Source organism: Phaethon lepturus, unplaced genomic scaffold (genome assembly GCF_000687285.1).
Source record: "Phaethon lepturus isolate BGI_N335 unplaced genomic scaffold, ASM68728v1 scaffold12676, whole genome shotgun sequence".
Lineage (NCBI taxonomy): Eukaryota > Metazoa > Chordata > Aves > Phaethontiformes > Phaethontidae > Phaethon > Phaethon lepturus.
In genome coordinates this window covers 4,531-17,301 of record NW_010546982.1, presented here as the reverse complement: position 1 = coordinate 17,301, position 12,771 = coordinate 4,531, and the positions used below count along the sequence as shown (strand labels likewise).

Here is a 12,771-nt window from a genome sequence, read left to right as displayed (position 1 = left end):
TATTTAATATTAATATTTAATAATAATAAAGAATTAAGAGCTCTTTTTCAACCAGTGGGAAAGCTTAGAGCTTCCACATTAAAGAACAAATGAAAAACAACCCAAAAAACACCAACCACTACAAGTGTAGAGCTTCATTAAAAGACAGTGAATCTGTCTGAATTCTGGGTTTTTTTGAAACATTCCTGTTTTTTTATAGAGACATATTCCACATGCTTAACAGCAAACACGAGTAGTACTGAAACAGCATTAGCTTTACATTTGTGCTTTAAGAATGTAGGTCTTCAAGAAGCAAGTTTGTGTTTTGAGGCAGTTTGTAACAGATACCTGCATAACAAACAATCACTGCCATTTGCATTGGCAATATTAATCCCAACACCATGTAAACCAGCTTCCTGATAGCAGCGTCACCCAAAATTGAATACCATGCACTCTTCATTCATTAAAAATAAGCAACATGCCTCACTTTTTTGCAAAACAACATTCCAAATCAATGAAGTTATTAAAACTTTGTATGCTACTCCACATAACTGAGTGATTTAAAAGCAGCTGGTAGGACAAAAAAAAGCACAAGAGTGTAGGATCATCTGGTGAGAAAAAGGAAGTTCACAGCAAGTAGCCTATGACTGAAGACACCTTAAAACTTTTTTTTTTTCCCTTCTTCAGGTGGAAATGGGCCTTGGCTGACCGCAAATGGACTACCTTCCTGGTTAAGCATAAAGCATAGATATACATACAATTTTGTTCAAGTCTAGACAGCCTCAAGTGCCAAATAAATAATATTTTTAATGTCATTTGTTCTGCTGTGTGCTCAAAAGAGTAGCTACAGTCAGTCTCATGAGAAACTGCTTGGGAGAAAATAGTTCCTGGCTGCTTAGTATTAGTCAAAAAAGGAATGAAGAGAAAGGCAAGAAAAACCCCAGGAAGCAACATCAGTAGAAGCCCACAAGTTTGACCGAAACTGTCAAAACGGAAACAGTGATTTGTAACCGATTCCATTTGCAAGTTGCATCCAGTGGGATCTTCCATTTTTTCACAGGAGCTTTAACCTGTTTCTCTTCAGAGAGGTGTGCCATGCATGTGTTTTAAAGATCCACAGAAAGAGATCTGAAATAGAATGTATTGTGGTTGCTATGTGAGTCAGACAGGGTTTTCCACACTCAGGTACCTTTCTATATCATTACCTTTTTAAGCTTTTTCTTTGCTGCTGGATTGGCCACAACATTCCCTTCAGTTTTTACGGTCACATCATCAGCAGTGTCCTTTTTTTCTTCAGTAGTCACATCAGCTAAATTGGCAACATCTGCATCATCCCCTGCTGAGCTGCCACTTTCTAACAATGCTGCTGCTTCTTCCTCATCCACCAGCAGCTCGTCTTCAGATTCAAGGAGTAAACTAGGCTCATCTTGGTCTGCCTGTTCACTACTTTTAGCGCCCGATGGCTCAGCAGCATCATCTTGTTTCTCCTCCTTCACTTTATCTTCTACACTGGCACTTTCAGGTTTTTGAGCAGTATCTGGTTTAGACTTCTTATCACTTGGAGAATCTTTGCTGTCTGGAGAATATGTTCTCTTTCTGTAAAGAATAAAGAATACTTGCTTGTAAACCTGAAGAGAGCCCAGAAATGACAAAAAAAAACCCGGTAGATTATGTTCTTTTTCAGGCTTGTCCAAAAAAAATTATGTTTTAGTTCAGAAAATAGAAGGTTGAGGGAAACATTGAAGGATACCATTCTTCAAATACACAAAAGGCTGCTGCAAGGAGAAACTGTCCTTACAAGATGGGACAACTGCTCATGGGTTTAAACTCCAGGAAGGCGAGGCTAATTAAGGACCGGAATACATTTCCTGAAGAGCCTGAAGAGGCTGTGAAATCTCCACCATTAGAGGAAGAGTGTAGGTAGCATATTAGAAACAGTTAATCTCAGGGCACAAACAATGATGTGATCTTAGAGCTTGCCTGACTTCTTTTGTATAATTTCTGGGTAAGGTATTTTCATATTTCTTTTAAACAACATTATGCTTTAGCAATAGGAAATTACCTAGTTTTATCCTTTTTCAGCAGTTCAACTCCTTTGTTTGGAATCTAAAATAAAATTTAAAAAATCTGTAAGTCACAGCAGAGAATGATTTATACAACTGTTGCATGATTAATTCAGACCAGACAGCACAATCGAGCCAAGCACTTGCAACTACGTTAATCCACAGGTACTCTTTTACCATGCCCACCTACCAAGCAATTAATAAACTGCTATTATGTTAGATAGGACCATACCAACCTAGAAAACCCATGTCTTTATTCACAGTAATTAGCAGTTATTCAGTACAAAACAGATGGGATAGCCTGCTCCAGAAAAGCCATATACAATTCCTCTTTTGTTTATGAACTGATAGAGTGTGGTGCAGGCGACTGCACAAATCAGTCTTAATCCACACTTTTCTCCCTGTCATTAGTAGCTACATGGAAAGCTTCTGAAGTCTCAAAACAGTTAAGGCATTACTGATTAGGAAATTCCACTTGTATGGTAGTAACATTGAAAACTATTCAATGCATGACTTAAGTATTTGAATTTGCCACAAAGTGTTCATTTTTGCTAGGTGATCATGCACAATAGTAAGATTTCTTCATACCCCACAATAGAAAGCTTATGTATTTTAAGAGACAGCTTGACAATTCAGATTTCTCCCGCTTTTCCACCTAGTGTCCTAGTCTGATGGAGGAAGTCTTATAATTGCAAGAGTATTAGCCTGGTGTTAGGACAAAAGAAAAGGAAGCTCTTGGCCAACCCTTTCCTCCCAGACATGAGCTGCACATGCAAAGGTGCAGTTACACCATAGATTTTGACAACGCTTATTTTTAAAAACTAGTCGTAAGACTAAATCTATGTACCTAGGTAGTTAGGTTTCGCATCAACAACAGGGATCAAAAAGCTGTCTGGTGCTCAAGAAAAAAGGTTTTGGATGGCATCCAACAGAGGAAACACATTCTGTTGTACTACTACATAGTTTAAGAAGGAGTCCCTAATAACATTTGTCTTTGTTCCATACACGAGTACATGTACAACAAAATGGACAAACCCACCAGCAGTTGTGAAAAGAAAAGCCAAGAGTTAAGCATACAATGTATGGGAACATAATTCTGCCACCCAGCTTAATTTTACTCACTGATCATTTTCAGAGGAAGGCAAGGAAAAAAAAGAACCCACATTACAGACCATTCTAAATGGAGAAATTTTAATTAAATCTACACCAATTACTCTAAAATCTGAATTTAGTAGCTGTTTGGTTTTTGTTTAATCTGAAAGTCATTTTACTTTGTTCCAGGCCTCACAGCACCACACTCATGCTAAGTAGCTACACTTAAGTAGCCAGAAAATGCTAAAGCAAATCCTTCCATTTTACAAGCGGCATTGAATTCTCAATAAGCGATATCTATCTTCTACTTCACTTTACATCTTTAAGTACAATTAAAAAAACCAAAAACACTACTTACCCTTAACACCAGTTTCTTGTATTTTTCAGATAAATCCACTTTCACACATCTGCCTTGGAACCAAAGCGCTTTGTTGGCACAATGCTCAACCATAGCTAAAGCATCTTCTCTGGTCTCCATCTCAATGAAAGCCTTAAAACACACATTAAAAACAATGATGAAACACACAACACTTTTGCAGGCAAAGCTATTTTTAACTTAAAACACAGCGTTTCCAAATGCTGAAACAAAATTATAAGATTCAGCTATACCCATCCTCTCCAAACTAGCCGTGCATTATAAAATTTACCAGAGTGCTCTATATACCCCAACTTTTCAATTCAGTAATATCTGTCCCATAGAAAGTTCTGAAATGAAACATGCATTTAAATAATTGCAAAAAAAAAGTCACCATAAAGTAAAATATTCTTCCAAATAAAAAGCATCTGGACAATTAAATGCATTTATTTGGTGCATAAGTATTTGGGAATTCCAGGGTAGCTGAGAAATTACCCCAGTATTTTATTTTTAATTTTTCAAGAGAAGCCTGAAACAGACAGGCAGCAGCTGCTGGTCTATACATATTGCTTTGCAAGGTATTCCTCCAAGAAAAAAGCCTATGACACACTAAGTTTGCTAAACAAGCTTTTAAAAACACATCTGGGCTAGAGTATCATTGGCAGATAGAAGAAAGCTGTTTCTTCATGCATCTTAGCAAGGGATTTTATTTTTCTAGTGAAATAAGGGCAGGGAGGACTTCCTAGGAGTAGTACAATAATTTCTAGTAATTTTTCATTCCACAAGTGTGGCATTACGGGATTCAGGCACTCATCTCTTTGGAAAAGCACTGGAATTTCCTATTTAACTCAAAGGAGCAACAAACTAGGACAGCAAAGATGAAAAAAAATTAAAACTAAATACTTTAAACTCCTGTGTATTTGGATGTGCATGTACATGATTTCTTTAAAGCATTTTACTATACACATGCAATGCACTATCTTAAAACATTTTTTTTTTTAAAGTTAGAACACCACAGCAGGACTGCTTTTGTTTAAAGAATGAAAAATAAAAGGTATATGGAAAAAATGTGCAATGGTGGAATATATTTGGAAATGTTTTTTCAGCCTTAGGAGTTCCAAGACTCCTAAAAGCCTGCACAACAAAAAAATTAAGCCTCAATGCTAAATATACCTTCTTCACAGCTGAGACCTGTTTTTTTTTTTTGAAAGCAGCTCACATTACAGCAACATTTTGCAGTAAGCTAGATAGGAAACCACCACCTACAATAGTCCTCTAAGAATTTCCTTATCTATGCTAGAGCAGAAAGTCTACACATGTACCAATTAAAGGCACATCATTTCTTCACAGTTAAAAAATCTTACTTTCAACTCTCAACACACATGTATATTCCTATGGTCAGTTACCTGGCTTTTCATTCTCATGAGTATGTAGTTCTTAATTTTTCCATACGGTTCAGCCAGTTTGAGTACTGCGTTGTCAGAGTATCCCGAATGAGGTAAATTGCTGAGGTGAATCACACGACCAAGTTCTGGTTTTGGCGGCTCAGTTTTTTGGTCAGGTTTACCCTCAGGTTTCTAAAATTAAGAGGTAATGAAATTTTAAAAATACATACTACATAAAATACACACAGGTGACTATCCCTTGATTAAGTTGATACAGCTAAGAAGTACATAAATTACAAATAACTTAAATGCAATGGCCCAATAACACTGACTGCCCCAAACTGAAATAAGGCAACATTAAAAAAGCAGAAGTGGTTTTTTACCTTTATTCTTTTGTATTTCTGTGACAAGTGGACTCTGACTGGTTTACCAAATACCAGCGCGGGCGTTGTTGAATAGTATTCTACTGCAGCCTGGGCATCCTCAGTGGTTGACATTTCAATAAATGCCTGAAATAATATAAAAACAAATTAAGTGCCACTCCTTCAAGAATTAGTATTTTTGTTTAAAATCTCAAGCTCTTCCTTGCTTTCCTGTAAAAATAGCTACATCAAAAATGAAAATTGCCTTTTGGTTAAAACGTTAACTGACCTGCAGAACTTGGCACAAATTTCACATACTTTATTTAGGTGCACAAACACAACAATTTGGTTTGTTTACATTCCACCTAAATTTGGATTCAAAACATTCAACTGTTTCCTGCTTTTTCTCTTCTGCAATACTGGCTTTTTCCACACTTCAAAATATGACACTTTGTATAATACAAACTATGAGCAAGTAAGCTTTCAGAGAATATCAGAACAAGAACAGAATTTGCAAGCATACTGTATTTTTGCCTGTTCATAGCTTTCTCAACAAGAAGGTTTTTTAAACAGTATTGAACTTAAATTGCAGTACTACAGCATTTCTGGAAAGAAACATACCAGTCACTCTTCCTTGCACACACATGACCTTGGTGACACGTGTGACATCTCTCTTGGTAGCTGAGCATGTCCTTTCACAAGGATTAAGCTCAGACAGTTCACATTCTAAAGACACCAAGCAGGGCCTAATCTTACCTCATTGATTTTGTTTAAAATCAGGTGATTTGTAATTATTCCAAATGGTTCAACAAGCTGAAGCAGCTGATATCTCAAGTTCTTTCCCCTCTGGAAATCCATGATGTGAACAACTCTGCTTGTTTCCTGTTGATGCATACACAACATGGAAAGAAAATGCACATCAGCTAACCTACAAAGAAAGTCTGTCAAGGCTCTTATGTACTTTTTGTTTTTAAATCTCCAGTAGTAACCAAAACAAGATGCATATAGAAAAGGCACAGAACCTCCAGGGATTTCCACAGAGGAAGATGCTTGCTGTGCCAAACTTGCCTTTCTCTATGTTCATATCCCACAGCTTCATCATAGGAGAATGTTTAAATAGGGTCTGTACAGTTTTGGAACAAGTATTTTGTGGAGTACTTGGCAGAACAAAACCCCACTCTTCTTCCAAAGTTTCAGTATTTCCACACAAATAAATCCCAAAATCTCACTTTTAAAGACAATCCATTCATTGGGGGGGGAGGGGAAATCTTATGAAAGCAAACAAAAAGCATTTTTGCATAAAATTGTGTCTTTTAAAAATAAAACCAACAGATTTTTAATACTAACCACTCTGCCCTTTTGCATGTGTCTCGGTCCTTGCATGTTTCCATTTCCAGCTCCTTTAAGAAATTAAAAGAATGAGCAAGCTTAGTTTAACCTGTAAGACTGCTATTAGCACGTCTCTTTACAAGTTCTTGAGATACAAGTCACTTGTAATACTAAAACAGGATGACATCAAGTTTTAAAAACTAATTATTTCAGTACAGTCTGAAAAGGCTATATCAGAGCTCTTGTAACTTGAGGTCCTCCTTCCTGATCATTCTGTTCAGTTTAACATTAGAGAAAGAGCTGCATTTACTGATGTGCGGAAATATCAGAGAATAAGTAAAGCCCATTGAAGAAAATATCTCATTTTCAAGTAAGATTTGCCATAGCAAAGCATCTCTTTAACTAAGATAGACTTTTTACAATTGAGGTTTTAGGTGTAGGAAAAAAGGCTCCTAGTTTTGGTTCTAAACCAACACCAAATTCTATCATAACGGCCATTTTAGTAGGAATCATCTGAAAAAAGTCTTTCACATAGCTTGGCTCAAAGTCAGGTTTGGATGTTTTGAAAAATTAACAGTATTGTTTTAATGAAATTAACTATGAATGCATCTATCATCTAAAAATTCCTTTAAATTGTCTGAAATACTTGTAGTCTGTCAGGATACCTAGGAAAACCAGTTTTGCTCTTTTCGTCACTAAACTATTTAAAAGGTAGGAAGTAACAACTGCAGGCAAGAACTGATTCATAGCCTGTCTTCCTGTAGGGAAGAGGCTTGCATGACCTGTCTTCCCATTTCTCAGTTGCTATTCAAATCTATTTGTCAATTAATGTGAAGTTAAGGTTGGGGGGAACACTCAGGACTTTGAATTCTTGCAAGTTTCACAAAAAACCCACCAACATGTAGCTAAACTGAAGACATACAAAAAGGTTCTAGACAGGAAAAAAAACAGAAGTCCAAAACGTGTGTGGATTGTTCAAACACAATTTAAAGGAAACAGCCAGAATAATGTGGCTGGCAGTTAGCAGACAGGAGAAAGGTGAAAGTGTGGTATCTGAGTACCAGTCTTTGGCCAGTGAGGAAGTAAAGCATTTCAGTCCCACTGCTCAGAAAAGTGAGCATTTTGTTGTTCTAAGACACTGGTAACAAGTTAAAACAAAAATAAGTTTTTGATTTTTTGTTTAAGTCTTATAAAAGCAGGTGCCTGTTGATGTTACCTCTTGGCCCAACAGGAGGTCCTCCAAGGTGAAATGGAGGTGGTGGTGGTCCCAGAATTCCTGGTGCAGGGTTTGTGGACTGCTGCAACATAAAGGGATCACCCCTAGAAAGAGGGCAAAACCCACATTAATTTTAAACCAAGAAACTGTGAAGCTTTCATTCTCAAAAAAAAAAAACAAACCCAAGCTGATTTCTGCAGAGCATCCAAAAAATTAGCTTTAGCTACTTTTATTGCTGTTCTTCAGCCAGTAGAAAACAAAGGGAGGCATCCATTTGAAGAAAAGGAAGTGTGTTGTTTCACATAAACTGTTAAGAACATTCTCTGCTTCAAATAAAAATAATTACAAATACTTCAAAATTCATTACTACTTACATTCCATGTCCTGAATCACTGTCAGGATTCCATTCTGGATATCTTAAAAGAAACAAAAAAGAGTAAGAAAGATACAATCTCCTCTACCTATGTAATAATTTTCATACAAGCAGCAGTATCTTTACATGCTAACCCAGCTAAAACACATAGTAACACTGCCCACTACAGGACCACTACAAGAGACATGAGTAGTATCTATTGATAGAACAGAAGTGCTGTTCTTCATGAGAAAATTCCTACACTGTATGTAACATGTCTGCCAATTTATAATACAAATTGCATAGTTTGTTTTGCAACAAAAATTAGTAAGTTGGAATAAGTGACTAGTAAAAAATTACAATAGATTCTCAACTCTTAAGATCCAACTCTTTAAAACATTACATACTAATCAGCAGGATTCAAGTTACGAACAGAGATCCCATTTTTGTCCTGAAGATGTTCTTGTTAAGTTGCATGTTTTCTAAACCTGCTTTGTGCAACGTAATTGGCCATTATTTAGTTGTATACGCCCTCATGCCACAAGAATATTTACTGTACTTCAAATTCATACATTTCAAGCAGCAGCTGACAACGTCGGCTGTGAGTCGCTCCATTGATATGATGGTTCCACTCCTGCAGCAAAGTAAATAATCAAAAATTAACAGCCACATATGGCAAGCCATTTTTAACAAAATAATGTTTTAGTGTGCAGTATCTTCTCTTCAAGTATCGAAGATACATACATAGGTAATGGAATCTTGTTTAGTAGTGCTTTAAAGAGACACTGAAATTGGACCTATGTATTAACTCCTAACCTGGGTGAAAAGGTGTCTGATAAAAAACGTCTTGCCATCTATGGGTTTGATCCTGCCTCAGAGGTGCAACGCTTACCAGGGGATAACTGCTACAGCATACATGCTTATCATTGAGATTTCAACTTTTAGAACTGGATGCTGAGATATATTTTTTTTCCTTGAGTAATTTGAGAATTTCCTCCACTCTCTGCTTCATTCCTCAGACTTTTAAAGATTAATGTGAACTAAACACTCCAGTTTTTAGAACCATAAAGAAGCCAAGAAATTGCAAGGAATTCAGAAAGGAAAGACTGAAAGAAATGAGAGTGCATAGCTAGGACAAACTACAAGTATACAGGTAAAATATAAAAATATATGACCATTTGACGGGAATAGTAAAGAAAAAAAAAGGAGATCTAAATCAAGATGGTACAAAGGAGGAATAATGGAATAAAATTAAATCAGCCAGGTAAAATTCTTTCTGGTTCTGGCTTTAGTGCTAGAAAGGAATGAGGGCTTTCTACTTTTTCTCTGCAGATTATTTTGATTACAAAGGGAATTATTTATTTCAAGAGGAGAGAAGGCATGGAGACCACTCCTTTATCAAACTACAGAGTGCCTGATCTCCATATCCTTACATTCTTACAAGCAGCAGCACTAATTTGTGCTATATTTGCGTTTGTAAAGTGACAGAACTTCTGATGTGTCACTCCTGCCCATCTGTGAGCCACAGTCTGATTTCCACTCTGATGCCCTTCACTGAGCAAAGGGATCGGCACAGACACATGGGGCAAGGTAGCTTTAGGGTCACAGAGGAACGAGTGGAGAGCAGTTATTGGTTTTCTCTTATCAGCTACATTTTCAGCTGTGAACACGTATACTGCATTGGCTGACTTTTATATATCTTCTTTCATGTGTATTCTGCTCAGTGCCCACACGTGATTTTTTTCTAATTCCTCATCTTTCCTGATTTTTAAGTTTCTGTCACATTATAGCCATCTTTCTAGATACAAGGAGACACTCCTGAGGCTTACAATAGTGTTTCTATATGCTAAATGCCTACCTTGCGCTTTCCACAAAGGAGAAAAACCTGGATCTGAAGTCTCCCATGAACTACTGTCGTTCAGCTACGCTACAATATTACTCCATGATATAACAGAATATAACATGGAGCAAGAGGAAACCTTCATTTATTTTATCAAGATATAAAGAGAGCACCGCTGTTTCTTGTTAACTGCACAAGATGTAGGATCTGCAACTGTAAACTAATACAGTGGCAATTCAGATTAAAAAAAAAACACTGAATACCCCAAGCAAACCTAGCTATCTATGAAACATTCAATACTTAAAACCAAAGCTTCTTCAGTGTAAAACTTGCTAACAAGTTTTAGCACTATCCTACAGAAAGAAAACAGCCCTTTAAACACTAAAAAAAGTCTAAATTTGGGTGCGCAATCTGTAAAGCGTCGGTGGCTGATCCAGCTAGATATAACATGCTTTGAAGCCATCTTAACACATAATTTAAAGTGATTATAAACTGAAATAGAAATTATCTGCAAACTAGAGCCAAAGTTCAGAAGATCTAGTTCTCATTATACTTCAAATGCTTTTAAATTGGCAAAAAAAAGGAGATCTGACATATAACTTGTTTTTTTTTCCCCCGGGGAAAGTTTTTGGAAAAACAATGGTTCATCTTCATTATTAACTTTTTAATAAATGCAATTCTTGATCTAGACTTCCCTTTACTCTGTGCCTCTACCCAGTCTGAAGCATCACTCCCTCTGGTTTCAGGGCACTAGATATTTGCAAATATTAACACTGGGCATTCATGTTAAACTCGAGAAAATCTGAACCGAGTTTCTTAAAACTGAAATTACCTTTTGTCTCAATTGATACAAGCAAGAGGACGCACTGTTCTTCAGAAAATTGGGCCAAACTTAAGCACCTAATTTTAGGTAGCCCTCTATTAGGAACACGGCCATGTTTCTCCTTTGAGATGTATCACAGTTTCAAGTGTTTAACCTCCAAATTCATCTGCTCATGTTGCATCAGCCTTTTTCTTTGGCAGGGAAAACAATCCCTCCACATCTAACACCTCATTCCTTGATAAAGGGATCACAATTGACAAAATGCCTAAAAAACCCAAACAACTGGGGCACAACTTCACAATTAGACAGAAAACAAACTGGGTCTTCAAATAGATACGCATCAAATTAAAGAAGCAATTAAGAACATCCCTAAAAAGGAAAACAGAGGACTAGTCTGCCAGCTTAAGTTACACTAAGGGTGTTTAACCCCTTGCTTGGGGCTTAAAATAAACATTGCTTTATCATATACTTTAAAAAAAAAACTTCTATTTTTCTTTGGAGGTGGGGAAAATGAGATTTTGATACTGCAGCAGTAAGTTTACATTGTCCCAGCTAAGAAAAGCATTCCCTTTCTGCTTTCCATAAATTTTGGTTCAGATCATATTACTTTAAAAGTTAAGTTCTACTTGATTCAATTTTGTGGGAGACACAAAATAAATTCTTAACTGTTAGGTATGCAAAGCAGAGGAAAAAAGGAGAGAAAGAAAAAAATTCTTGTGGTGACATGATTTCTAAAATTAGAAACAAAGCCCAAACTTGGGTCATAAGAAACAGATGATCCAATCTCAAATATTTTATGGTGTACCAGCAGTTTAAGTCAAAGCATACTCCTAAAAAAACAGATGGTTTTACAAGTGGCTGACTTGTTCTGTAACATAAGTTATGCTGTCAAAAGAAATTGGTATTTCTCATACCTGGAAAGATACTTCATGTTGGATATCCTTTCAATAGATCTTCATACCCAAGCAAACTAAGAACCACGTGGTTTTAAAATAAAGTGCTAAAAAGAACCCTACTTACAGGATTACTGGTTGCCATCTTCAAGGGCCTCGGAAATTTATGTTTCAATCTAACCAAATGAAGTCCTTTTACAGAACTGAGCATGGCATCTAACTGTTAACACTTAAAACCTTTTGTGAAAATAAATGTAAAATATAGGAAACAAGAAACCCGGATTACTGTGATTATTTTATATAAAAAGTAATTAAAGCAACACAAGTTCATAAACTGTCAGATCCGCTGGAGGCATACAGCATGTGCTCTAAAACTGGTTTGATCATTTCCTTGCAGGGACAGAGTAATTCTCATGTTTCAAAAAGATTAGATGTACAGAAGCAGCACTTTCTGAGAGGTAACTGTAAAGAAACGGTTAGTAACAGCAATTCCACATTGTATCAATTTTACAGCAATAGCATGTATTATATTTTCAATTGAAGGCCTTCAAGCTAATTAGCCTCTAATTGTGACAAGAGGGGCACTGTATTAGCCAATTAGCCAATTAAATTGCCTAGTATACTGAAAATCAGCAAGATGAGTAAAATTGGAAAAGCTGAAAAGTGAGAAGGCTCTGAAAATAACGTCTGAATAAACAGGCCATTTTGAGTAACCTGCTACCTTGGCAGAGAGTTGAACTGCTCATGAATAAACTAAGAGGGAAGTCTCAGCATAACCGAATACACCCGAAGATCCACTCTACTTGCGAGCCAAGTAAAGAACACTACTAGGAACACAGAGCAGGATACTGCAACAGCAGACTGATTGCTCGGAGAGTCTACAGGGATAGATGCAACATGTGACAATAAAAAGTGAGTCTGAAGTGTCTAAGAAAGTTGTGAAAAAGGAGAAAAATGACGACAAATTTCAGCCATAGTATGAGATAGAGTGTTAAAGTGAAATTAAAAAGGCAAGAATGAGCTAATCTAAAACGTAGTTTTTACTTTTGTAAATAAGTTCCAGGGCTCTACATTAACTCTTT

The 12,771-nt window shown here is 36.5% G+C and overlaps 1 protein-coding gene across 1 annotated transcript in view; it reads right to left on the bottom strand.

Moving 5' to 3' along the window:
* Positions 1-1,184: 1,184 nt before the first annotated feature.
* MATR3 (matrin 3) overlaps positions 1,185-12,771 on the bottom strand; it is a gene marked incomplete at its 3' end in the record, with an annotated part of 13,296 nt that continues 1,709 nt past the window's right edge. Inside the window, exons 2-11 of the mRNA XM_010289490.1 lie at positions 8,706-8,767; positions 8,156-8,197; positions 7,782-7,885; positions 6,584-6,636; positions 5,993-6,118; positions 5,258-5,383; positions 4,896-5,066; positions 3,493-3,624; positions 2,042-2,085; positions 1,185-1,575 (exon numbers count right to left, since the gene is read on the bottom strand). Of these exons, the coding sequence (XP_010287792.1) occupies positions 1,185-1,575; positions 2,042-2,085; positions 3,493-3,624; positions 4,896-5,066; positions 5,258-5,383; positions 5,993-6,118; positions 6,584-6,636; positions 7,782-7,885; positions 8,156-8,197; positions 8,706-8,767 (1,251 nt within the window). The remainder of the gene's footprint in view (positions 1,576-2,041; positions 2,086-3,492; positions 3,625-4,895; positions 5,067-5,257; positions 5,384-5,992; positions 6,119-6,583; positions 6,637-7,781; positions 7,886-8,155; positions 8,198-8,705; positions 8,768-12,771) is intronic.